This window comes from Rhinichthys klamathensis, unplaced genomic scaffold (genome assembly GCF_029890125.1).
Source record: "Rhinichthys klamathensis goyatoka isolate OS25496 unplaced genomic scaffold, OSU_Roscu_1.1 h1tg000121l_1, whole genome shotgun sequence".
Classification (NCBI taxonomy): domain Eukaryota; kingdom Metazoa; phylum Chordata; class Actinopteri; order Cypriniformes; family Leuciscidae; genus Rhinichthys; species Rhinichthys klamathensis.
In genome coordinates, this window is record NW_026606658.1 from 7,443,488 (window position 1) to 7,470,243 (window position 26,756).

The following is a 26,756-nucleotide window of genomic DNA, read 5'->3' on the forward strand; positions in this document are numbered from 1 at the left end:
TGCAGATGATCATGTATTTTCTCTGAGCGGATGCCACAGGAAAGCCTGCAGACTCCAACTAATACTTGAACAGTGTCAAGCAATGCACAGTATTTTTGAAGGCTTATCAGCAAAACTTGCTGCTCCTGTCCCTTATTAGGACCTACAAACTCCATTCTCCCTCAAAGTGGCAGTGCCCCAGCTTAGATGATACGGTATGGGAAATGAACATCAGGATAGATACGACACTTTATCATGGCAAAACACAGGCGCTTTTTTTTTTTTTTTTTTTCTGGATCCATTTTAGTTACCTTCCTCTCCAGTTAAACACACTGTAAGGATGAGAGCTTAGCACCAATTTGCTTATTTTGGGACTTTTTTGGGTGGGACTTGCCATTATCCTGGATATTTACTTGTAAATACCATCTTTGTTTACAATTACCACATTCTGCTTCTCAAAGTTTATTTCTAATCTAGCTATTGTATCACCTCTGTTGTGTGAAATATGACTTTAGTTTTAGTGATGAAATTCAGAAGTAACTACGAGGGTTGATACCACAGTCCAGTATATGTCAAATGTGCTGTATGTACATTCAGTGAGAACGGTTTCTTTCGCTCATCTAAAAGAAGTGCTTTCCAAGTATCATTTCTGCATTGTTGTTGTACTGGTTAGCTGTAAAAAGAAAATATATATATAAACGTATATAGATCAGGGCTGTAAGACATGCAAGAGCAAAGAGAAACTTACATTAAACAAACTAAAGATGGCCATTTAACTTCTGTCTTATTTTTCTTTCTTTTTTTTCGTTTTAAGTTAGATGCATAAGAAAATGTGTGAACTAGAACAGGTTTTCAATAGTGTAAATTCTATCACACACACACGCATGCACACACACACACGCACACGTGCATTAAATTGATCAAAAGTGAAAGTAAATACAATGTCAAAAAAGATTTCTATTTCATATTAATTATGCACTGAAGACTGGAGTAATGGCTGCTGAAAGTTCAGCTTTGCCATAAAATATTATTTCAAAATATGACAACAGAAAATGATATTTTTAATTTCAATATTTCACAATATAGCTGTTTTTGCTGTATTTTGGATCAATATTTTAATTTTTTTTAAATATGTTTAGGAAGAGGAATCATCTTAGGGGATCATCATATTAGGAGGGTTGTGGCATCAAAAAAAGTGTTAAAACCCCTGAGTTTGCTGTCAGTGTCAGTAAATGTGTAAAGACTATAATTGAAACGCTCTTGGATTCTCATTACCAAAATAGAACATAAACTGAATGACTGCCTCTATGGATTAGCCCCATTCGATTCACTGTGCCAGTGTGTCTTTCACATGCCAAAATAGTCATATGTTTTACACTTTGCAACATTAAACTCGACACATGAACAGAAAGCCATAAAAAGCTCTCGTGGTTTAGTGAAATGCTGTCGGTTTGACTGATGACTCAAAAGTCACTAACCATAGCAGTCCTTAAAAAATTGACAAAAAGCAGCAAAACAGAACATGGGTTAGTGGCATCAAAGTACAATTTTATGTTAACATGAGTTAATGCATTAGCTAAAGTTAGTTAATGCATTAGCATAAAGTAACATTTGTATATTAACAATACTTTTGCAGTACTTTTTAATTTTATCTAATGTTAATGTCTATATATACAAACACATTTTGTACAATTCAAGTTGCAAGTTAACAAATTAAAGTGCCCCAATTGTGCTTTTTCAGATATAATACCTTTCATGTAGTGTGTAATAGCTCTTTATGAATGTGAGTGTAAAAGTTTCAAAGACCAAAGTGCACAACAAATGGAGTTGTCGTCTCCCAAAACAACAAACTGATTCTGAACTGCCTGAAATAAGTTGTCAGTAATTCCAGTGTTACTTCCATAATTTGTATTCCTTTGCATAATACTATATGGTCTTTTTATTGGCTGCTCACAAACATTGTCTATTTTGACCCGCCCTCAAACACTGTAGTTGTAGCTGAGGCCGGGAAGTGTTGTCAACATCAAGTCAAGATGACACTGTTTTATGTGCTGTGAAAACAAATCCACTTTGTTTCAAGAACAGAGCGTTCTTGCAAAGGATGAGGACTCCGACTCGAATTGATACGGTAAAACTGACGCCATCGTAACTTTTCATATCACTGTGTATACAAGCGCTGAGGAAGCCTCCAGAGCTGAAATTCAGATATGGTAATGGCCGTTTGGTTTTAGACACGAACTATAAGAGGTCGACCAATCACAACAGACTTGGCCATCTGATCAATCAGAGAAGAGTAAGCTCTCAGAAAGGAGGGGTTTAAAGCGACCAAATCCTTTATCGAGACACTGAGAGAAAAGATGTGATGCCTCTTTATCCCTGAGTATATTATAATGAAATTAAAGTTTTTTTTTTTTTACCTTGCATGTAAACCTATTGTAGAAGAACTTCAAAACAAAACTAGGAACCTTTAAAATAGCATAATATGGGAACTTTAATGTATTAGGAAACAAACACAAATTGACAATGAGGTTACACTTTATTTCGATAGTCAACTTCAGACATTTTACTAACTACAAGAAACTTTGCAACTACGTCAACTAACTCTCATTAATTTGCAACATCGATTCAACTAACGCTCATTAGAGTATTAGTAGACTGTTAGGGTGTGGGTTAGTAAAATAAGTTGACATGAACTTGCAAAGTTACTTAGAGTCAGAAGAATGTCTGTTGGGGGAACAGAGAGTCTTCTATTACTCTAATGTCAGGTAGTTGACGTAAAACGTCTCAGGTTACGACTGTAACCATAGTTCCCTGAGAAAGGGAACGAGACGATGCGTCAACGACGCTTTGCGTTCCCAAAGCGTCGTTGATGCATCGCGAGTTCCCTCGAAAGGGAACGTCTCAGGTTACGACTGTAACCATAGTTCCCTGAGAAAGGGAACGAGACGTCAACGACGCTTTGGGAACGCAAAGCGTCGTTGACGCATCGCGAGTTCCCTCGAAAGGGAACTGCATTTATAGTTAGTAGAATGTCTAATGTGGACAATCAAAATAAAGTGTTACCGACAATGAACAATAGCCTAGTATAAATTAGAATTAAGCGAATTAACTAACAGAAGAGGTGCAGAAGCCAGTGCAGTTACCTGACTATTCTTGGCCATCTTATCAGGCTGGATTAACTTTCACTCCTAGCAGGCAGGATTAAGCGATAATGGGGACATGATTGTCAGTCGGATCACATCAGTCCACTCTCTCCCCAGGACAATTACACACAAGGACGCAACCCAGTTCACCTAGCACTCACTCAACATGCTGTACCAGGACGTGGTGTTTCTTAACACCAGACACCGCTTCAGACATGATGATTGAACATGTGTCCAAAAGATTGGTCGAGGATTTATTAGCGGTGTCACATTGGGAAAAAAGTGAATTTATAAGAAATATGCATGGTATGAAACAAGGAACGCTGAGAGGCAAGATTTAATAATCACTCAAGCGGAGCGTCGGTGGCTGTGGCGTCTGTTTGAAAGAAAGGGATCACAGCGCGCCATTGTAATTGCGAAGTATCGCAGATTTGCATCAAGCACAATATGAGCTGTGAAGCAGGAATGAAAAGCAAATAACACGGTATCAAATAAATGAGTTTTATGAGCCGGGTGTCTGGCCTGTCTCAGATAATTTTGGAATAAGAAAGCCAGGCTGATTAAAAAATACCTTAGAATAGGTCCTTTGTGCACAACAAGCACAGCCACACGCTAACCTCAGTGAAAGAGTAAAATAATTGTGTTACTCAAATAAAAGAGAGGCACAGAACATATGGAACAATGTAATCAGTGTGTACTGTCTGCTGTCAGAGAGGAACTCGTATCTAATTACCTCACCCTTGACCTTGGGGCCTGCAACGTTGCTCTTTTTTTCTGAGAACATCATTTGAAAAATTCTTTTGCCATTGCACAGTCCTACTTCTAAGCTTATGTCTAGACATTTATTTTATTTGTGGTAAATTTCAGGGTTTCAGTGGCTGTTTGTTATTGATTTCCTTCGAAGCTACAGAAGGGCACAGGTAATACAGTAGGTTAGTGATTTGACTCATTGATAAACATCAAAAAGATGCGAGACCTCAAAGTCCTGCACACTAAAACTAGAATACAAGACAGACAGACAGACAGACAGACAGACAGATAGAAGTGTAGGATATTCAATGATAATTGTGACCTTAACAAACCTGATCTAAAGTAATGGTGAAATATAACTTGTTTTTAATGCATTTCATGTTGTTTCCTAAGATGTGTGCTCATCTCTTTTGATCTCTGAACTCTGACCTCTAGAATGAGGATTATTGTCTAATGTCTGTGGTTACTGTGGTCTTGTTTCATAAGTGAGGGCGGAAAGGTGAAAGGGCAGACCTATGCCCAGCATGGAGAAAACATGCTGTACATGACTATTGAGCATGGGCCATTACATAGCTTGAAAGCAAAGTGAAGACGGAAGTGGGCAGAGAGACACTGAGATGGGACTCATACAGCTGAGGGGAAGCCGAAGATAGGAGGCTCTTTGTTATTACCCAAGGCAATTAGGCATAATGTCTGGTTTCTGCAGTCTTCAGTGCCATATGCCTGCTTTCTTTAAAGGGGTCTTGAATATAGAAAGACAAGCATCAGCTTTGTGACCAGATGAGCTCTGTCTGTGTAATTTGCAATCAAGCAGAAAACATTACCCGACATCAGAAGGGAAATAATGCCATAGGGTGACAATTCAGAGGGAGTATTCACGTCTTCTGCAGGGTCAGCAGCATTTGAGACATACAATTTCAGAAAGGGTTTGTGTCTGCTGATTATTTCAAAAGTTCAAATAAAAAGGCATTGAAACTAGCCACAGGAAAACAAGGTGGAACAAAAGACTGCAAAGAGCCATGCACACATGCCATCCTGCACAGAAGATAGTTTTCCTGAAAAAGAGAGAAAAGAAATATCCAAGGAAAACACGGATTATATACGTACATATTTCACTTGTGAGAAAACTATGGGTGCGACTCAATCAGCTCCCTAGTTCAGTAGTCAGGGCACTGATTAAGAAGTCGGCCATTTTATGGGATGTCACAATTACAAAATCCTTGTTACTCAGTTTATAAAAACAAGTCACATGTAGAGTAATGCACTTACCTTGGAAGTCTATGGTGCAAGACATTCCAGTTATTACATAGTCCATCTTCCTTTTAGCAATGGGAATAATATTCTAGGTGATGACCACATGACATTACCGATGTAATTACTGTGGGATTTATCTCTATTTATCTTTTACATGTCGGAATCTCGTAATTATGGTAATTCCGACATGGCGTGAACCCACCTTGTTTCCACCCAGAGGACCCACCAATTAGAGTGGTGCAGAGATGCCACATTTTTGCAGGCCAAAACCCCTGAAATGAGTTTTAGCAATTCCAATTCCTTCATCTTAGTCAATGGGTTTTTGGTTAAATGCCTGAAAAAAGGTCTGTGGTTATCAAACTCAATATATGTCCACATTTTATTCTATGACATAAAATACATCCATAATACCCTTCTAAAAAATATTTTACTTGTCTTGAAAAAGGCTGCTAAAAAGTGACTAAACGGGACTACAGAGATTGTTGGAGACATTAAACGTCATCAGCCAAACAGAAAAACGTATCTACTCACTTTCAGGGATAATATTTTTAAACAAAGACTGAAAGAGTTGCGTTCATTTGTGAAGATTACCATGATAAACAAAAACTGGTTCCTTTGACAAAAACCCAATAGGATTTTTCCACTGGCTTTTGGATCATAACAGAAAATAAGGTCTGTAAGTTTATGATTCTTACAAATTTGTTTATCATAATCTTCACAAATAACACATTATTTATAATACACCATTTTATGCCTATAAACCAACTGCTACAGTCGCAAGACTTCTTTGGCAACTCTTTCTGAAGACCTTATTTCAGGCATTTAACCAAAAAAAACCATTGACTTCAGGACAATCGAACTGGAAGAGCTAAAATGCTAACTCGTTCATAGAGGAAAATAAAACTATTCCTTCTAACTTAACGTGTCCCAGAGAAGCATGAGCCAGTGTGAGTAAAACTCATCCTCCTCCTTGCAGATCTCGGTGTTACAGACGTCATAAGGATGACTGATTTATCCATAACCATCGCTCATTCTCTCTCTCTCACCTCCTGTATTACCAACAGGCCACACTCTCATTAATATCTCTTAATGTTAGTGCCAGACACCTTGATTTACACTGGGCATTTCCTGCCAACTAAAAGCAATAAAGGCACGAGGCATCTCTCATAGCACTCATCCTCTGACACACCCAGAGAAATACGACCTCACCGGATACACACTCCACGACTTATACGACAGATATTGACAGATTCATCCATACGGAAATTGCACGTCTCAAACGCACATTAAAGAAGGGGATCAGGTGAAAAACAGGGAGGGAGGAGGAAAATTGATCGTTTGGTGATTTTATATTTCTTTTAACAGTCGCCATGCAGTCATCACTTTGACATTGATTGCAGCCAATCACAAATTTAAATTATCACGAGTTCAAACAGCGCTGACCAGAAACTAATGTGTATAGGCTCGGTATTGAATTCTTTGACATGGAAAATACAAAAACAAGCCAGGCTTATCCATCACTGCCTTCGATACATGGAATGATGTTACGGCTGTCTCCAGGAAAAACACACATACACACGCAGATCTGCAGTGAGTTATCCATTCGTCTCTCCAGAGAGTCTTTATGGGCATTAGTCAGCTGTGACAGCTCATTCCGTCTATGTCAGGCTGTGCTGTGCATCTACCTGAGCAGACTGAGTGACTAGCCGGCTCTGGTGACTGTCACAGTGAGGTGGACGGATAGAGGGGTGCATGTATATGAAACTGTACAACCTTCAGGGATCTATAATATTCATTAAACATAATGCATCAACCCTAATTTGGGTTAGAAAATTTAGTATTATAAAACCATTGCAGCTCTAAAATCTGATTGGATGAACTGCATTTCAGGCCGTTGCAACATAAAGCAATACGTCACAAGGGGTTGTGCTTCATCTTTACAGTCATTGAGTACCACAGAAAAGGGGTCCCATTGACAGTGGAAAAAATTGGGGGCTAATACTTTGGTGGTGGCAAAAGCCCAATGATAAACGACACCAATGTTCAACAGTTGAATTTATTAATAACAATAAACTTTTTATGCCAAGAATTATTAGCCTAAATGTACACTGTTTATGGTTGCACTTTAATACAGCCAGTCCAATCAGATTTTAGAACGATTATTTTAATATTTAAGCTATAAGGCAAGAGTGACTGTGCTATACGTTGTTGTTTTTGTATTACTAATCATTTTAGTTTAGTTTTATTTTTATTCGTTTTTTAATATTCATAAATAACTTTCAATTATTTTTATTTTGGTTGTAATTTTAGTATTTCAACATTATGTGTGGCAAGGGGGGCATGGTTCAGAGAAGTCTGTAGCGGGAGAGAGAGAAAGGAGACGAGCGGTAAGTAGGTCAAGTGCAAATGACGAACACCTGTGTCATGTTGCAGTAATTGGCGTGGAGAGACCGGATATAAGAGAAGGACTGAGGACTCGTACAAGATCGCTGGGGAAAGAGAATCATGAGATAACCTGCTGGAAAGAGGGACAGAGCCTGTTTTGTGAACTACTGTCTGTCCTGTAGCGAGTCTACGGTGAATGCGCTGTGGGCGCGACTTTTGTTTGTAGTTATTTTGAAGTTATCCAAATAAATACGTACGAGTCCCAGTCACGCCGACTCTGCCTTCTTCCTTCCAACCTTGAACCTCATCACACTGGTGCCGAAACCAGGGAAGGAAGAAGAACGCCGCCGCCATCATGAAGTCTCCATCGGGATCGCCATTTGCGGACGTCATCCAATCGCTTGCGAGTCTGCATCAGGAACACCAAGCCCTGCTGGGCATGAGGAACGACCAGGAGCGTCGGTTCCAAGCCCTCGTCCAAGCCCAGCAGGAAGACCGTGAGCTGTTCCGGAGCTGGATAGACCGGGGGGTTCGGGCCAGGCAAACTTCATCTGCCCCAGCCCCGCCCACTCACGTGCCTCTAAATAAAATGGGACCACAGGATGATCCAGAGGCTTTTGTGGATTTATTTGAGAGGTCCGCTGAGGCCTGTGGGTGGGCACCCGCGGACTGGCCAGTGTGGCTCATACCTCTGCTCTCCGGAGAGGCGCAGGTGGCCGTACAACAACTGCCAGTCCAGAATCTCCTGGTCTATGAAGACCTGAAACGCGCCATCCTGCAGCGGGTCGGCCGGAGTCCAGAACAACATCGGCAGAGGTTCAGATCGCTGGACCTCGGAGAAACCGCCCGACCCTTCGTGATGGCGCAACAGCTCCGGGACTCCTGCCGCAGATGGCTGATGGCTGAGGGAAGCAACGTCGAGGGTGTCATCGATAAGGTGGTGCTGGAGCAGTTCGTGGCACGGCTTCCGAGAAAGACCGTGCAGTGGGTCCAGTGCCACCGCCCGACGTCGCTGAACCAGGCCATCCAACTGGCGGAGGACCAGATGGTGGCGTGCCCCGGGGTCGGTGAACCCCTACCAGCAGCTTCTCTCTCTCTCTCTCTTCCCATGTGTTTCCCCCCCACTCCTTCCCCCTCTAAACCTGTCCCACTCCCTAGGTCTCGAGGGGGTTTCACGCCCCGACCGGCACCCCGATGGAGGAGTGGGCCAGCGGCAAGGCCGACAGCAGGTCCCAGAGTGCCGCCCAGGGAGGAGGAGCTGACAACCAGCAGCACCGCCGCAATTCCCGTTCCTCCGCTCTCTCCACACCAATTCCTTGACCCGCTTCCCGCCACTAGGGCGGCGGGGAGGCCTGGGCCGGCCTGTTGGCGTTGCGGGGACACGGGTCATTTTATCGATCGGTGCCCAGTGACGGAGGTGGGGACACTGATCCGGGTTCCGGACGCTCAGCAAGCCGCCTCGGATCAAGCTGGCCTGTACCAGATACCTGTGAGTATTAAGGGGGGTATGTATCAGGCTTTGGTGGATTCAGGATGTATTCCAAACCTCCATTCATCAAAGCCTGATTCAACCAGAGGCATTAGATAAGAGCCGCATGGTTAAAGTACGGTGTGTGCACTGGGAGGTGGTGAACTACCCCTTAATGTCGGTGGCTATTCAATTTCAGGGTCAAAAGCATAATATAGAGGTTGCAGTTAGCCCGCACCTCTGACATCTGCTAATTTTAGGAACAAATTGGCCAGATTTTAGTGTATTATTGGGGTATTTATGTGCGGATGTCTCTCTGAAGAAGGGGGAGCGGGGAAGGGGGGCGGTCGCTCAGCTAGGAGAAGCTGAGCCGGGACCAATGGGAGATGAGCCAGGGGAACGGAACGCTCTTGAAAGGAGAATCCTTACAGAGCGCGATGATTTTCCCCGGGAACAGTCCCAGGACGAAACGCTCAAAAATGCCTTTGAACAGTTGGTGAATCCACCGGCCAATCCAAAAGCACCATTGTGCCCACTTCCTCTTATGCAGGTCCCCTTCGAACGAATTGGCATGGACTTCATCGGGCCATTAGAACGATCTGCACAGAGGCATCGCTTTGCATTAATCCTAGTGGACTATGCAACGCGATACCCAGAGGCAGTGCCACTACGCAATATTTCTGCAAAAAGCGTGGTGGGCGCGCTGTTTCAGTTAATCTCCCGGGTGGGAATCCCGAAAGAGATTCTCACCGATCAAGGCACGGCGTTTATGTCACGGACTATTCGTGAAATTTACAAATTATTGGGCATTAAATCTATTCGCACCAGCGTTTATCACCCACAAACAGTGTCTGGCAATTAGATGGGCCGTTCTCACCCTCCGCCATTATCTCCTGGGACGGGAATTCACCCTCTGTTCGGACCACGCACCCCTGCAGTGGCTCCACCGCATGAAGGATACCAACGGATGATCCTCGCGTTGGTATCCTTCATGCAGTGGAGCCACTGCAGGGGTGCGTGGTCCGAACAGAGGGTGAATTCCCGTGGCACTACAGCCCTTTAAATTCAAGGTGGTCCACAGGTCAGGGGTGCAGATAGCTCTAGCTGACTTTCTCTCCAGAAATAGGGGGCGGGGGGTCCTGCAGGCCGGATGGCTCTGCTGGGATGGGGGTATGTGGCAAGGGGGCGTGGTTCAGCGAAGTCTGTAGCGGGCGGGAGACAAAGGAGACGAGCGGTGCGTAAGTAGGTCAAGTGCAAATGACGAACACCTGTGTCTTGTTGCAGTAATTGACGTGAAGAGACTGGATATAAGCCGCTCTGGAAAGAGAACGGGAGAGAGAGAAGGACTGAGGACTCGTACAAGATCGCTGGGGAAAGAGTATCGTGAGATAACCTGCTGGAAAGAGGGACAGAGCCTGTTTTGTGAACTACTGTCTGTGCTGTAACAAGTCTACGGTGAATGCGCTGTGGGCGCGACTTTTGTTTGTAGTTATTTTGAAGTTATCCTAATAAAAACGTACGAGTCCCAGTCACGCCGACCCTGTCTTCTTCCTTCCAACCTCATCACATTATGCTAATATTTACTTCTAATTTTAGTAAGTTTCATACATTTTTCATGTAAAATTTATATTTTATTTAGTTTGTTTTAGTTAACTTTAAAAACACTGGTGCTATATTGTGAATATACAGTATACAAGTATTGCAATATTGATTTTATAAAACAGTTAACATCTCGATTTTAAAATGATTTTTAATCAAAATGTTATATTAATAAGCATTTATTAATACAATTCTAAAGTAAATAGTCCCTAAAATAACAGAACATTGTTGCTACTACATCGTTGATCTTAGCAAAGCTGTAATTTTATTTTATTTTCATATGATCGATCTCTCTTTGATCATTAAGTTGCTCGGCAATAACAAATAACGTACAGTTAGTTTAATAAACTACTTGGTGGATGAATTGTACCAATTGAACATTGCTGTCTTTGACATATTACTGCTACTGCCACTATATAAAAGCAAAAGCACTCAAAAAATTTGCTTTTAGGCAATCCACTCCACATCGTTGCCTAACACCCCTTGACTGTGGTAAAATAATGGGCCACTATAACCATATTACAGAACAGAGATATTAGCTTTCAGGTCAGGGATAACAGGCTCAAATCAGATCAGTCTCTGAAAAACAGGTGGCTATGTTTCAGGATAGGTAAACCATTCATAGGCATGTTTTCTTGCCTCAGCAGTTCTGATAGTAATAGGGGCTTCTCTGAAATGCAAATAAAATGGTTCTTCAATACATTACATTGTCATGGTGATGCCTTGGTGATCAGAAAGGAGAATACTTAATTCAAGTGTTTGGGAGGACATAATATATATACACATTATCATTTATTTTACTGATTAAGCCAATCGATACAGTAGACTAACTAGTTATACACCTGAAGGACATGCAGTAATAAATGTATCCATTTTTTGTACATATTTTGTGCCGACAGGCACATTAACATTGGAGTACTTGCTAACAGCAATGAGCCCTTGCGAGAGCCACCAAATGATTGATTTTGTGAAAGCTGTGAAATGAGCTTTTCATATTCATAGGCGCTGGAATGATTCATGGACTTCTGAATATTCAAGTGTTTTATTTTTCCATTCATCTTTAAAATACAATGAGGATTAATGATATGCACTGAGGGATGAATGAATCTGTTTTTTTCTCAGTTACAGTGAGATGATTCCTGTGTAATCAGTCTGTAGAATTCCTGCGTGGCAATCTCTTACTCACTTCAAGATAAAAAATAGCTCTGAAACTAAATTCCTAAACACATCATGACCTGAAAAGTTCAAAAATGCCCAGAATAATCTAAATGAGCAGCTTCAGTTTAAATCTAGCCCTAAAAACAGACACTAATATGAATCGAGTTAGTTACATGTGTGACCAAAGAATCAAATCACAGAGGTATTACACAGGAATCAATTAGTTACAAAAACAAGTCAACATTTCTTTTTTTCCACAAACATTGTAAAAGACATGATTATTTCTCATCACCGTCATGTACAGCGGGTGGCCCTAAAATACCTATTGACCTTTAATATCCTTTATTAAAACCGGCAAAAAATACAAACAAAAACATTGAAGTACTGTAGCTACATGAAGAGAAAAAGAGCAATTCACATTAGATTCACATATTCAAGTCCATCTAAAGCAAACAAGTGATGAGTAGGTTGCTGTACACTTTTTGCTGTTGCCACAGAGAGGAAAACACATCTCCCAGATTTCCTGTTTTACCCACGGAGGGCTCAGACTCAGTCCTAGTGGTGGGTTAATCAGATTCAGAAGATCCAGTTGTGTGGTGAATAGAAACCTGTTTTGAGAAAGCCCATTGTTTGAGGACACAGTACTTGAGTGTATGAACAGTCTAAATCCACTCTCACGTGCTGGTCTCCTCAAAATTTTCTCCCTCGGTTGACATTCACAATATGTGAAACTTAAGTATACAAAAGTTCATTATAAAGAGATGAAGCGTTACTGCAAAGTAATGAGTCACTGCTCATTTAAACCTGTACCGTTGCAAAACGACAATAAAAATAAAGATAAGATCGGCTTTTCTAGGGTTCCCTAGCATTTCCTTAACAATACTATACACCCGTTGCAATGCGGCCTTCTGGCGTAAATTCTCCCGGTTTGTCAGGTCAGCGAGGCACGATTTCATCCCTCACCTAAAGACCGACTTCTCTCTGCGATTTACAAATGACACTTGGTTTCTCCCAAACCAGCTGGCTCCTCTATATTATGGAGCGTTACACTGCAGCTAACGGTCAGCAATATTTCAAGACATGAAGACGTGCTTCATGTGACACAACCCACAAACTGTTTAAAGTTTTCAAGCATAGTGTGAATGGTCCATGCAAAGTCTTCACAAGAAGAGCATAAGTATGAAATGTGTGAAACCTATGTATCTATCTAAAGACGGATTTGATCCATTCCTAACATGAGTTTACCAAGCATGAGGCTACCAGCAGCAGAACGTCATTAGCTTACACAACAGATAGCTTCCACGCTATGGCAAACATTTCTATAGTCCATCTCTTAAAATAAAAATTCAAAATAGCAAAAAATTGAGCAAAAACGTAAGTCTAGTTTGCGAGCATACAAATAGGTGAGCTGTTACACGAAACCCGTACACGAATTCGGCGACCGTCCCTAGACTACTAGAACGCTGCTTCTGACTTAGCAAGACACTCTGGTCCAAATGTACAAACCATGCTAGAGGCACATCTGTGCTTGGTGTGAAGCAGATGGGAGACTATTGGAGAGGCCCTCAACATTCAGAAGGCCTTGAGAAGACCGAAATGACTGTAAGGGAAAGGGCTCAATGGCACCCAGAGTTGGGTGAATCAAGAAGCCACCTGTTGATTGGATTCGGATGGAGTCGAACTGGTAAAGTGATGCTTGAGTTGGAGCAGGTGGTGATGGCAAGGTCATTCAAAACGGATCGAGATCTATTTACGATGTTCAATTGACGAGGAGAGATGAAGTGTCTGTGGAGTGGAAATTGAGGGCGCTCTGTCACCTAAATAATCCCCTCACATGGGGCCGCTCTAGGCCGCCGTCTGCCTGAAGCAGCACAAGAGAGGAGGTCGCTCTGGTAAAGGACAGCCCACCGAGGCCGCAGACGATTCAAACACAGGTGCCCTGGTGAGTGGGAGCCAGAGCTTTGCGGTTCTTGAAGCCTTGGCTTTTCTCTTTGAAGTCCATGGGCTTCTGCTGGGACGTGTCGATAAGAGCGCTGGCGATGGCTATACCTGCAGACAACACACAACAAAGCAAGCCGAGGGTCAGAGAGGAGAAGCACATGCTCACCGAGAGGTTTCAAAAGCAAAAAAGGTTCATTTACATGTCAAAGCAAAGTTATTTAAAAAAGGGACAATGGTAACTTGAAGCTATCTCTTTCAAAAGAACAAATATCAGCTCGTTCATTTTTATAGACGGATTCCTGACTGTTCATGCATAAAGAAAAATTTCCACTCATGCCTCGGAAGACTCAGAAGCCGCTCCTTGTTCAATGTCAAGGTCATCGGTTTCCAGAAGCATCCGTTTCTCATATTCTGTGACCACTTTTCTCTCATTCTAGGATGGGGGTTTGAAGTGAACCCGACTCCCAGCTCCCTACGTTTTGTGCCAAGATTCCGTCACGGACTGCTGTGGTCAAAACCATGGCTGCAACCCCAAAGCCATTTTTCAAAGCAGCAGCTCACAAATCATCCTACAAACACAACGGCCACTTCTGTGCTAGTCTGGCACTGCTCCCTCCCTGCTATTGAAGCAATACAATTATCGGAGGGGAACAATTCATTACTTCAGACAGGCCAGGGCAAAAGGAATTGAATTCAGCACATTGGTGAAAAGCTGGAGCTTCAAGCGTTCAGGCGAAGACGATTTACATCCAAGAACAACCTGAGCCTCAGACAGTTACACACTGCCCTACATCGATTTATTACCCATAACACCTGGCCTGCAGGGAGGAATGTGAAAACTACATGTCTGTCAACAGAACAGTCCCTGGGATTGAAGAGCGCAGTGTACGCCTACTACAGTAGCTGGATATGCATGAACTTGCTACTTACCATTCAGGTAAAAAAGGACTGGATATGAGCCAGTAATGGTGGGTCAGCATTGTTTGACAATAAATGCAGCTAGATTTTATTTTTAAACTGGGTCAGATCATGAGGATTTTGGGATAAAAGTTAGCTAACTTTCATAACTCAAAAATATCCTCTACACTGAAAAATAAAGCATTTAACTGTGCTGAAGCTGAGCTGAAAAATTGGCTTGTTCAGAAATGGTTGTACTTCAGATGTTAAAAAACCAAACATTAAAAAATGATCACACTCACTCATCAACAATGGGCAATCTGAAACTTGACACAACACAAAACAAAAAAAAACATGTACATATATCTTTAAGAATATTAAGTAATGACCGGCCACATTTAATCATCAGCAATGCTTACTGGGTAATCTTAAACTTGGCCCAGCCAGGTTTGAAAATGCAATGAAATAAAATAAAATACTACCAGCACTTATCTCCACATTTTGTCATTACATCACATAGAAAGAAATATTCCATATTATACAAGGCTGGACATGTATGTTTTCCCACTGAAAGAAAATGACGTCTTATTTGATCACACATGTATATAATGAACAAAAATTCAGTTGATTTTGTTAGCCAGGAGTGAAATGAATAAGACCTTCAGCCCCAAGGAAATCTCATAGTATCTGTGAATATAATCAATATGGTTAAAACCTGCTTGCGGAGTTCATTATCATGTCCAAGCGCTGGGTTGAGTGGGAGGCTGTTTTAGAGAAAAAAGGCACCATGTTTTCAGGATCATACTCACATCACACCAGGTAGACATGCAGACAGAGCAGGGTGACAGCTGACAAAAGCAGCCTTCTCTGCTCCAAACTCCTACATCAGTCAAACACCGATTGGTCTGCTCTGTGAAGGTGATGCACCGCTTTATCCTAGCAGACAAACACCTACACATCCACCCTGTTTTGGAACTTCCAAAAAGACGAACTAAAACAAAGCTCTTTGACGACAAAGAGACATCTGTGCGCAAAGCTCCTGTGCTTCTCTCCAAAAATAATCTTTGTTGATTCAGAACAGTCTCACCATTTTTTCCCCTTCAGTCTCTCTCTCCTTTCATTTCCCTCTATCTGATGTACCTCTTTCCAAAAGTGTTCATGACAAACTTCAACAGCCCAGCAAGCAGCCACTCTAAAGTTTTCAGTGCCATGAAATTACACGACAGATTCAACTTTCTTCAGATATCACCAAAAATACTCTTTTTGTGCATATCAGTTGTTGTTTTTATGTGCTGTTATTTGTTGCCCCTGTTTTGTGCTTGTCAAACAAAAGATGAGCTATTAGAGAAGCTTTACTGAAACAAACGTTTTTTTTGTTTTGTTTTTTTTTCAGATCAGTCAAGTTCCTGGGGAGAAAGTCAAGCTTAAAGGGACAAGGTCCCATAAAACAGCATGTTGACTGACAGGCCTGCTGAGAAGGGGAAGGGGTAAAAGGTTTTTTTTCTCAACCCAAACTTCTCACTCTGTAGCTCTTAAAGCCAGACAGGGGTCTATGAGACAGACCTCAAGCTGACGTGGCTTTTAAAGCACTGCCGTCTAAATATGTGCGCGTGTTATACGTCAGAACGAGCACTCAGAAAAGGTGCTGCCAGTTGAAGGTGAATGACAAACAAGGGGGAGAAAAAACTGAAACTGGACACCATCATTATTGTATAATTGATTATTTTTTGTTTTACATTTGTAGAGGTGTTCACGGGAACATGACAATCCTTTGTCTCAAAGTCAAGGACACTGAGAGGTACAATGTCTACTCAGATTTTCTTGGTCCAATAAGCTGTAACAGACTGGTAGATCTATTTTATTCAGGCTATAGACAGGAGACATTCAGACTGGGGTTAGCCATAGTGGTGTAAGAGGATATGACCGGCAGTCACAGACAAACTTACATCAGACCATCAGGGGAACACTGGAGAACGTTCTCTGACTTCCTGCATGAAATGAATTCTCACGTGGGGAATGAACCAGACTGCAACATAAGCGCGCAGTGGGCATGATAATTCGGTGTAACACATTAACTGAGAAGCTGCCTGTACCATGTCAGGGTTTTAAATTTCAGTCAAATGTAATGCTAGGGCTAAAATTACCAGGAGGATAACACAAGTGCCAAAGAACATGCATGAACATTAGGGATGCACAATGCATGCGTATGATATCCGTTTTCTGCAGATATTAGATTTTTGTTTTTATATATCAATATAGACATTGGATATTTGAGCATGTTAATTTCCTTAATTTTTACATTTAGACTATATTGGCTGTTTTACTTACTTAAAAGATCTTACTTAAAAGATCAATCTTCTAAAACACTAATAATGTAATACCGCTGTTAAATGTAATCTTTAGCAAATCTCAAAATATCCTATTTTCATACTGTACATTATAATATTGTAATGCTTAAATTCATCTGTAGCATTCACAAAATGGTGAATTACATTGAATTAAAGCTTATACAGTTGATAAATGAATGCATTCTCAAAAAAATCAAACCCATTAACCTTAGGGTTGCTAGCACCATGCTCTGCAGTGTGAGCTTCAGGAAGGCTACATGTAAAACAAGTACAGGTAAAGTGGGGACACGTTTTAAGACACGTTTCTAAAATACTGACCTGACTGGCCGGGTGGAGGTACACCAGAAGCTCCTCGTGGGAGACACAAAAGCACTGTGAGCACTGCTGCTTTACCCCCAGAACAGGGTTCCACGGCCACTGGCTTGGGCGGTCCCTGTGGAGAGATCAGAGGAGAGGAAATGTGTCATCTATAACAAGCCGCCTCCTCAACACATCACCATTAGTCACAAATGTCACAGTACTCTATGTGAGATGACATTGTAGGATGTCTCTCGCACGTCGAAAATTCACATCGTGATCATCTCAGTAACAAATCACCTACCCTGAAACTCAAAGACTCAAAGCAAGCCACTTTCAAAGTTCACATCATGTACGCACACGCAGAGAAAATGTGACATTTGAGGTTGTCGACTACCAACTCGGGTCGTGTTGTAGCACCCGCTCTCTGTTCCTATAAATGCTACTCTGGATAGAAGTATGCATCAGCGGGTCTCTGATGCAGCATAGTGAAATGAGGAGGAAAAAAGCCACGGGCAATCACAGTGATTTTAAAATGTCATCTTTTATCTCACATTACAGATTATTCAGCTAAAATGCAGAGGATTGGTCCACTCACATGCATATGAATGCTTTTCTAAAAGGACTTGTTGATTGTTTTATGCGTTTTAATGACAAAGGGAGTCATAAACGTCTCTGTCATTGAATAAAAATGTTTTGTGTATGGGGTATTGTCTTTTAAGATTCCCTTAGCTCATTAATACACTCTCATCTCTGGCCCTCCAACACAAACTGACTCAGCTTTAGAGTGGCTTTATTCACCATTTAAAGAGAGTGCCTCTTCAAGAGCTCTTCCAAGAGCGTGCTGCAAGATCACAGACTTTGGCAACCAATGGCTCTCCACAAAATGACGCTTTAATATCTTACCCCAGTTGCCAAAATGTGTGTAAAAAAAACAACTGAAAAGGCACAAAAAGGGAACAGATGCCAACTAATATTTTCTGCCAAGAACGGTCCTCATGGAGCCTATAATCGGAATTAAACGCCAGACGTCAAACCAACAAAGTTACCCTAAGGTACCTTTCTCTAAAGCAAGAATGTTTAATACAAACCTGGCTCTTTCCCGCCTCAATAAAATTATGACAATTATTGAAGCATACAGCAGACATTTAAATTAGCTCTATGTGGCTTTGGATTGATCTGCAGATCATTAAAATGTTTGTTTTTTGTGTCCTATTGCTTCATATCACACAACCAAACAGACCATCCATTTCTACCTATTTTCCAGTTTAAAGGCACGATATGAAAGATTTTTGGATTAAAACTAGACCAATGTTATATATTTTTTTGACTTGTGTTCTTACATTATTCCAAATGTTTCCAAGAATGTTTAAATCCAGAGAAATAAGCAATTTTAACCAGGACACGCATCGTGTCCGTGCGTCACCCATCAATGACATCATACCCGTGTTACCCTTGATTTCCGGTTTTATTTTGTAGAAACCATGGAAACACCAACGCTTTAATATATTATGTTTTATGAGACAGGTGAGCAACTGTTTGGATACATTCATCGACAGAAAACTGTTATACAGCTCAACACAGTTAGTCTTATTGTTTAAATCTCGTTTTCTTGATTTACAGCGAGTGCCATGTTTGACCATACATAATGCAGATCTAGCTCACTGCACTGTGTAACAAGTGTCTCATAGTAGCCACATAGTAATTTTCTGAAATGTATTAAATATTTATTATAAAAAACAAATAAGAATGAAGTGCAAAATGTCCCTTTTAATAAAATCATAGACAATGCGTTCAGTTCTAAAATGAAAGAATTCCCAAGCCCATCACTCTCTCATTTTGTGAGAGGACTCATGGAACGTGATGGCACAGGCATGGAGGGGCTTGTGAAAGGTCAAATTAAGCCTGCGCTGAAAGTGATGTCCATCAAGCCCGGCAGACAGGGGCTGTTATCAGAGCAATATCTGTCTCTTTGAGAGGAAAAGAGGCCACTTGTGCTGCACTTAAAAAGTTCAAAGCCATTGTTTCTGAGTGACAGGGGGTGGCAAGGGGTGTCTAGCTTCCCTTCTAGCTCCCTCATTCCTCCGTGTGCAGAATATCACTGTTTTTCCTCTTGATTTTCTCTCTCTCCCTTACACTGCATGCTATTTCTTCATCAAAATCAGTCTGTAAAGATATCCTTCCCTTGCTAAAGACCTACTTGTATCTTAAGGACAAGGCTGAGTTCACACCATGGAGTAAAGAGAAACCATAAAGAATGGATGTCAATACAAGTATTTGTTCTGCTAGCCAGACTATCAGGGTCTAGTCTCTAATCCCCCACAGTGCACCCTATTTATCATGTGACAGACAGCACAAACAGTAACTGCTAATGGTTTGACAGCGGCCTCAAGACTCTTAAATCTGCCCATCATACACAAATGCATCCTCTTGCTTTTGAATGACACAGCAAACCTAATTATTTCAGGCAAAACACACCAATCAAGTGATTTATGCTAAATATCACACTTAATTACACATCTCCATTTTCATCCCCAGACTTAAGTATCCATTTCTGGCCACTGAGCTTGGTAGTTATGCATTATATAAAGATCCATTTTAATTTCACACCCAAACATACATTACAATAGACTCTTGCTCAAAGGGGTGACTACTTCCTTACACATCAAAGTACTTTGAAAATTATGCTTTTCTCTGTCATTTAAGTTAGAAAGCTTTGTAACACGTGACTAATTTTAATGGTTTTTTTTTCCTCTGGGTCTTTTAACCCTTTCCCCGCCATAGACATAATTTTCAATTATTTATGACACAACGCTTCCCAGCCATTGACAGAATTTTCCGGAAATCCATGGGTGTGTCTCAATCAGCTCCCTAGTTTAGTAGTCAGGGCACTGCTCAAGGCTGTCTAAAATCGCAAAATCCTTTCAGTGCATTGAAATGTTTGCTCCCTAAAAAGTCCCACAATGCATCGTGAAAACCAGGGAGCCTCGAAGCTCACTATGTTCCCCTAACGGACGTTCTGAAGAGCGAAACATTAACCACATGAGCCAACTCATCTAGTTAACATTCATGTGCACTATTTACTGGTTCACAACCTAGAAAGCTATGGAGTTGATTGTTATTACACATCTTCTGAAAGAGTACAGAATCTCTACAGCAGAAACAATAGAAGAAACAAAAGAACGATTGAAGCATTGCTGCACATGTAAAATAACGTGATCATCAAACAATATACAGCATGTAAATCAAAACTGCCTAACGTTACCAATAAAATGTCAACGCAGGGAGAGGTATAGATAGGACTGTGAAGCTTTGGGGGTGTTGATGGAAGCGATCTACTCTCAATCTATGTTTTGATCATCATTCTGAATCCAATCCAGACAATCTTTGACAAAAACATGATTTTCTTAGCTTTTAAAGTAGAAGCTCTGTTCTTTCATTTGATATATTGCATGTTCAGGTATTCATACAACAAAATATTCTAGGGATCATCATTTATTTTTTGAAAATGATCAAAAATGCTGGTGCTGACTGAAAATTTCATGAAAAATAATAATGATAGCGGGGAAAGAAATAGTTAATATATTTGAATGAAAATTCCTCACAGGAAATTAAAAAATAAAAATAAAACATGATTTTAGTTTAGAATAAAATATAATTGCAGTCTTTTGTGTATAAAATTGTATTAAAAAAAAGTACGATTTCTATCTATAAAACAGTTTTTTATACGATTAATGTTTTAAGGATATCACAAAATGACCCTAAAAGATTCTCATTAATCTCTTATGAGTTTGTGGGGACTGTGTATTCAATGTATAAACCAGCTAACAAGATCTTCATTCCTCCCAACAACTCCAAATGATCAGACGAATCCATTTTCATATGCTTACTCTCATTCTTTATGGTTTTGGATTCAGTGATATTCGTCTCATTCACATTAGTCTTGCACCATACAGATTAGAGTAATCCAATTGCAGGCCATTTAGGGAGCATTGACATAACACAGGTAATGAATGACAATACAGTTAAGAGCCCTACTAGCAAGCTAAGCAAAGGTTTTTTTTTTTTTTTTTAAACCGAGATTACAGCAGATTACATATAGCATACATGCTGCAAAGATGCACTGGAGTAGGTCATGTAAGAGGTTTTCATAAATCCTTAACTCACACAGTTTGCACTACAGACATGAATGTTAAATGCTGGGGCTTTTTGGGAAGTGCTGTGCTTTTACTTTTAACAGTGATTGGATTTACCTTTCTAGTCACTATACTATAGTGTATGTAAAACCATAGTATTATAAATATAAAGTTTCAGGTCAATCTGAAATTTTTATAATTTTATTCAGCAAAGACGTGTTGAGTTCCAATGTTGATAAATTTCCAATGTTGGTTTGATCAAGAGAGTTCCATTTTAAATACATGCTGTTCTTCTGAACTTTCTATTCATCAAAGAATCCTGAAAATAATGCTTCACAGTTTCCACTAACATATTGAGCAGCACAACTGTTTTCAACATTGATAATAATAAAAAATGCTTGAGCACCAAATCAGCATATTATAATGTTTTCTGAAGGATCATGTGAAGGATAAATCCAGAAAACTTAATATACATGAAAGACATGAACTAGCCAGCAAACAGATGTCATACAGCCCTGCTGATTTACAACTAATTGAGGGCCAACTCCATCCTACTCGCATGCATTGACTAACCTGATGAAAATAGCTCAGCACCACTGAGCCACATTCTAATTAGACACTGAGACACTTTATGGGCCTTGTCTTCAGGTCTCGCCGACATGTCCAAAAGTTTCTGTTTACTTGCTTTATCCTGTACATATTTCATTCACTGTTTTTCCACCTTGTATCTTCTTAATGTGACCAACTGGTGAATATCTGGTATTGTTTATGACCACATTCGATACCTCGTTTCATTATTTTGGTATCTTTATTCCACCCATCTCTAATTTCCTCTGTTGTGTTCATCTCTATATGCATTTAAAAATATGTCTCATAATATTGCTGCTGCTGAAGATGAAGCTGATAAACTGCTACTGCTGCTGTGAGTATTAAACAGCAGAGAATGGAAATGGAAATGCATTGCAAACCAGGTCATAAAGCAAGACAACAATCCTCTTCATCTATACGTTTCTCCTGCTTTTAACAGACGGCGAAGCATCTCATTTGCATGGCTAATCGGAGCATTTGCAGTGACAGGGAGCATGAGCGCTGGTCTGTAGATAAGAGCTCACTATTGAGCACTCTCAAACACAAGAACGGCTACATACACAGTATAATTGAAATGGCCCTCTCTTTGTTGCCTGGTGACAGCCTCCATCCATCATACTCTGCAACTGTTAACGGGCCCATATGTTGTGAGCTGGCCATGGTGGCGGAGCAGCATCTGTGTCATCTGCACCGTTTTAAAAGGGCTGGCCTCACATTGGCTTCATAATGCACTTCTGCTGACCTCGACGCACGACAATTTTTTCTCCAGTCCAGTTGAGCCCAACACAGACCATCCCAGCCTAACGCACAGACAGAGCAGTCTTAACACGACCTGTGGCAGACGCAAACTGACCCTGTAGAGATTACAGAAAGCAGCATTTCCTGTCATCATATCAAATTTCATGTGGAACAATGAACATGCCATCCCATTCCCAGCTTGCACTGTAAAAAACGGATTAGTTTAACTAAAAATGCTACGGTGAAAATCTGTTAATTGGATAACTGTAATACGGAGGAAAAACTGTAATAAATTTAAATGGGCCATTTAATGTAATTTTACTGTAAAAATACAGTTAAATTTAGTTTTTGGAAGTGAAAAAGAACAAGTCATCTTAAAATTTACAGTAAAAAAAAAAAAAACATGTAAATTTACATTCCAAGAATTCCTTTTGAGACACTTTACAATTGATGGTTTTTAACTGAAATAACTTTCTTTTTAGTTGTTTTTCTTCAGTTTTGTACATTGTTGTATCTTATACTGTTAAATTGATGTTTATTGCATTATTTTAGTGTCGTACGTGTTACCATGGTGTTCTGTATTTGTATGCATAACACTGTGTACACCGTCTATATATTAGTTTTTACCTCAGCTTGTGGAAAAGCTACTTGTGTTGAGCTTTGATTCTACATGTGGCTTTCTCAAAAAAGACCTGGTTTTGTTGGTTGTCAGTGTATTATAAAGGTACCAAACAGATTTTAGTACTTCAGTAGGTTGATATATTAACATTACACCAGTTGATAAAAAAAACGTTTTTTTTTTTTTTTTTTTACTGTAAATGTAAGTTAAATGCTTCCGAATTAGCATGTTGCTACCATATTTTTTATGGTAAAGTTCTAACAGCTGCCGCAGCTAGTTTTTTTTACGGTAAATTCCTTTTTTTTTTTTTTCTGTCTACCCATTATTTCCAAACATTTCTTCAACTGTGCTATTAATAATATTGCACAAAAACTATCTAAAAAAAAGAAAGTCAAAGAGGTCTAAAACAATATTGGACCCCACTGACTTTCATTGTATGGTCAAAAAATGTTAACGTTTATACAGATTTGAAGCGAAAAGGTTTAAGACATACAGTACATGTGCTTCAGACATACAGTACTGAGCTGTGGCACTCAAACAGGAGATGTGGCTGCAAATCCATGTTCTAATCCCTTTTTCCACTCATCATTTCCTAGCATGCCTCTCTTTTACTATCAATAATACATGCAAAAAAACTAAAAAGTCACAGTTGATGGCTCAAACAGACTTTGGTTAAATATTAACCATTAACATTAGTTTTGGGTAAGCTAAACTGTGATATCTACAGACAGAAGCATAGCTACAGACACACATTACTGTGCTGAACCGTCTGGGTTGTCCTCTTTTTTATTAGCAGGTTATGCTAAACAATTCAACAGCACCAGATGCTGTCTCATTAACCTTTGCTGAACAGAATTGCTCTCATTTCCCTCCTTTCACCTTCAGCTGCTGCCAGATCCTAGCAAAGTGGGGCCAACATCTGGATCTGCCTCAATAGACTCCAAGAAGTGTCAATGTTGATCACTGAACACATGATGAGAGCTGGGGAAGAACAACATGAGGGGACACATATGCTATAACACTAAGCCTAAATATATGTTTAAGGATTTCATACTAAGTTGTAGAATAAGCTAGAAATAATAAACAGACACATTTGTAGAGAGGCATGTAGAAGAACATCTCAGAACGCCACTGTTGACAAAACTGCAGAGAATGCTACTGAGCATTTGTTTTGAGTTTCATTAAAATATTCCCTAGCTTATTTTGAATACAAACTTGAAATGCTATTGCAATCAAAGCTTTGAGGGAACAAGTTAAAACAGGCAGCTCTGAAAGGTGGAGGGCCTGCTTATAACGGGTCTCTTGAGACTCTGTTAGTGGCAACTGCTTGGGAGATTTGCGCTGGTCGAAATTAAGCCATCGAGAGGCTGAGAAGAGAACAACAGGAATCCGGTATCAAAGGGTATCTCTCCTTCTACTACAAAGGTGACAGAACTTAAAAAGTGATGAGAAACAACAGCCTTTTAAAAAAGGAACGACATGTTGCAGACTCTCTTACCATACAATATGCTATAAGAAAAACAAAATACTGCATATGCGGTTACTGTACAATGAGAAGTCAAAATGTTGAGTATTAAAACAAATCCTGTTCACAAAAACTTCTACTCTCAACAGCTGGCTTGTGGACGCAATTTTACTGGAATTAAGTGGCTCTTTTCACAAGGCTGATGTCCCTGTAAATGAGAGCCATATGCTGATAAGAGTGAAGCTGAAGTTTGTTTAAAAAGATCTATGTTGAACAGCGTTCAGCTGGAGGATTGACGAGTATGTTGTTTTCTGCTCTCTTCATTTGTGGCGTGTCCTCCCACAGCCCATAATGCTCACTGAGCACCACTCCACTCTACACTAATGGATTCTGGAGAGGCACATCAAGTGCTGCTGGACGTGCGTTTTCAACGTCTCTGCTGTGCGGCAGGTACATCTGCGCTCACAGGTCTGTGTGCGTGTCTGTTGTGTAACAACCATGAATCCCGATGCTCTTAAATTAGAGCTGTCAAACTGCAAACAGTTTCTGCCTGGCACTGCTTATTATTTAGACTCTAAACCTCGTTAAGTTGATTTGAAAGGTTAGGTACATAATATATATATATATATATATATATATATATATATATATATATATATATATATATATATATATATATATATACACACACACTCAGTGTTGAAAAAAATGTCTGGATTATTTTTAAATAGATTTTTATATTATTTTGCCTTAACTATATATGTGTGTGTGTGTGTGTGTTTACATTTTGCTCTATAATGCCTTAATTAAAATAAAATATGGTAATTTTAAAAAGTAAAAAATTGTCAAATCTAGTAAAAAAAAAGTATACAAGCATGTTTTCCACAGTGTTCTACACAAAATTATATTAAGCTACAATTGATTCCCATATATTAATCTACCTTAAAAACAATAATGTAGCTTCAATTTTTAAATATTTTCTAGTGTCTTGGTGGGACTGCAAAAGGAATGCAATAATTTGTTTTTATGGAACTAAATGGCTAAATAAAAATGCATAAAACTCATTGTAATATTAACGATTTACCTGAATTGTATGTCATTATTTATATACTGAGCTATTTTTGTTGCATGTATACTAACTGTACACTGCAATTTTGTATGTAGATTAAAACCTATTTGGGTGGATACCAAGTTCAAAGGTCAAACTAACCTCGATTCCACCCTGAAGCAGTTCTACTTGAGTTCCGCCAACATCCAGTGTCACCGCGACCGATGCAAAAGGGCGACTGGCCATCTGCTGCCTTTCTCTCATCAGTTGCTGTAGCAGGAAGAGTAAGAGATGAAAGAAAGTGGGAAGAAAATATGATACATTAGTAAATATCTGTACATAAACTTTATAGTTTCAAACAAATCTAAGTTGTCAGTTTTCTTTGTCAAAATCTTTGATTTAGGGCTAAAAGTGGTGACTGACAGCATAAGTGACATGACTCAGAGAAAGTTAAGTGACATATTTATTGAGAGAAGGAAAACTAAAAGCACCTCTGGACACACACACACACACACACACACACGTGAGGCAGTATGCAGGGATTCTGATGTGTTTGAGATGATAAGAAGGAAAAAGATTACCAAAATGCAAGAGGCGAAAGTGCAAAGCAGAATAAAGCAGAGAAAGAGAGAGAGGCCATTGACAGCACACTGGCTGTTTTCCAGCACAGGCAGAAACAGGTGGTTTAATAATTCATTTGTTCCATATAAAAAAGTTTGGAGGACCTGGCTAATCAAATGTCTGCAAAGATTGGAAGGAAATTTCTCTTGCCACAACATGCATGACAAGCAATTATGCTGCCATTGATTGCGAGAGCATCAGTATTCCAGTGGTGGAGTTTAATTAATGATGCATTCCCTGTAATTTCTCCATGCAACTGACTGGCTGACTGCCCTAAAAGCAGGATTCACAACCTTCATACAAAATCCCATCCATAACCGAT

The 26,756-nt window shown here is 40.1% G+C and overlaps 1 protein-coding gene across 1 annotated transcript; it reads right to left on the bottom strand.

The window, feature by feature from the left end:
- Window positions 1–11,601: 11,601 nt before the first annotated feature.
- Window positions 11,602–26,104, bottom strand: LOC130088790 (attractin-like protein 1). The gene is made up of 3 exons (XM_056255775.1): window positions 25,976–26,104; window positions 17,241–17,355; window positions 11,602–13,785 (listed from the first exon to the last, which is right to left on the bottom strand). Exons 1-3 carry the CDS (start codon window positions 26,075–26,077, stop codon window positions 13,661–13,663), a joined length of 342 nt encoding a protein of 113 aa, XP_056111750.1. The 5' UTR covers window positions 26,078–26,104; the 3' UTR covers window positions 11,602–13,660.
- Window positions 26,105–26,756: the final 652 nt, after the last annotated feature.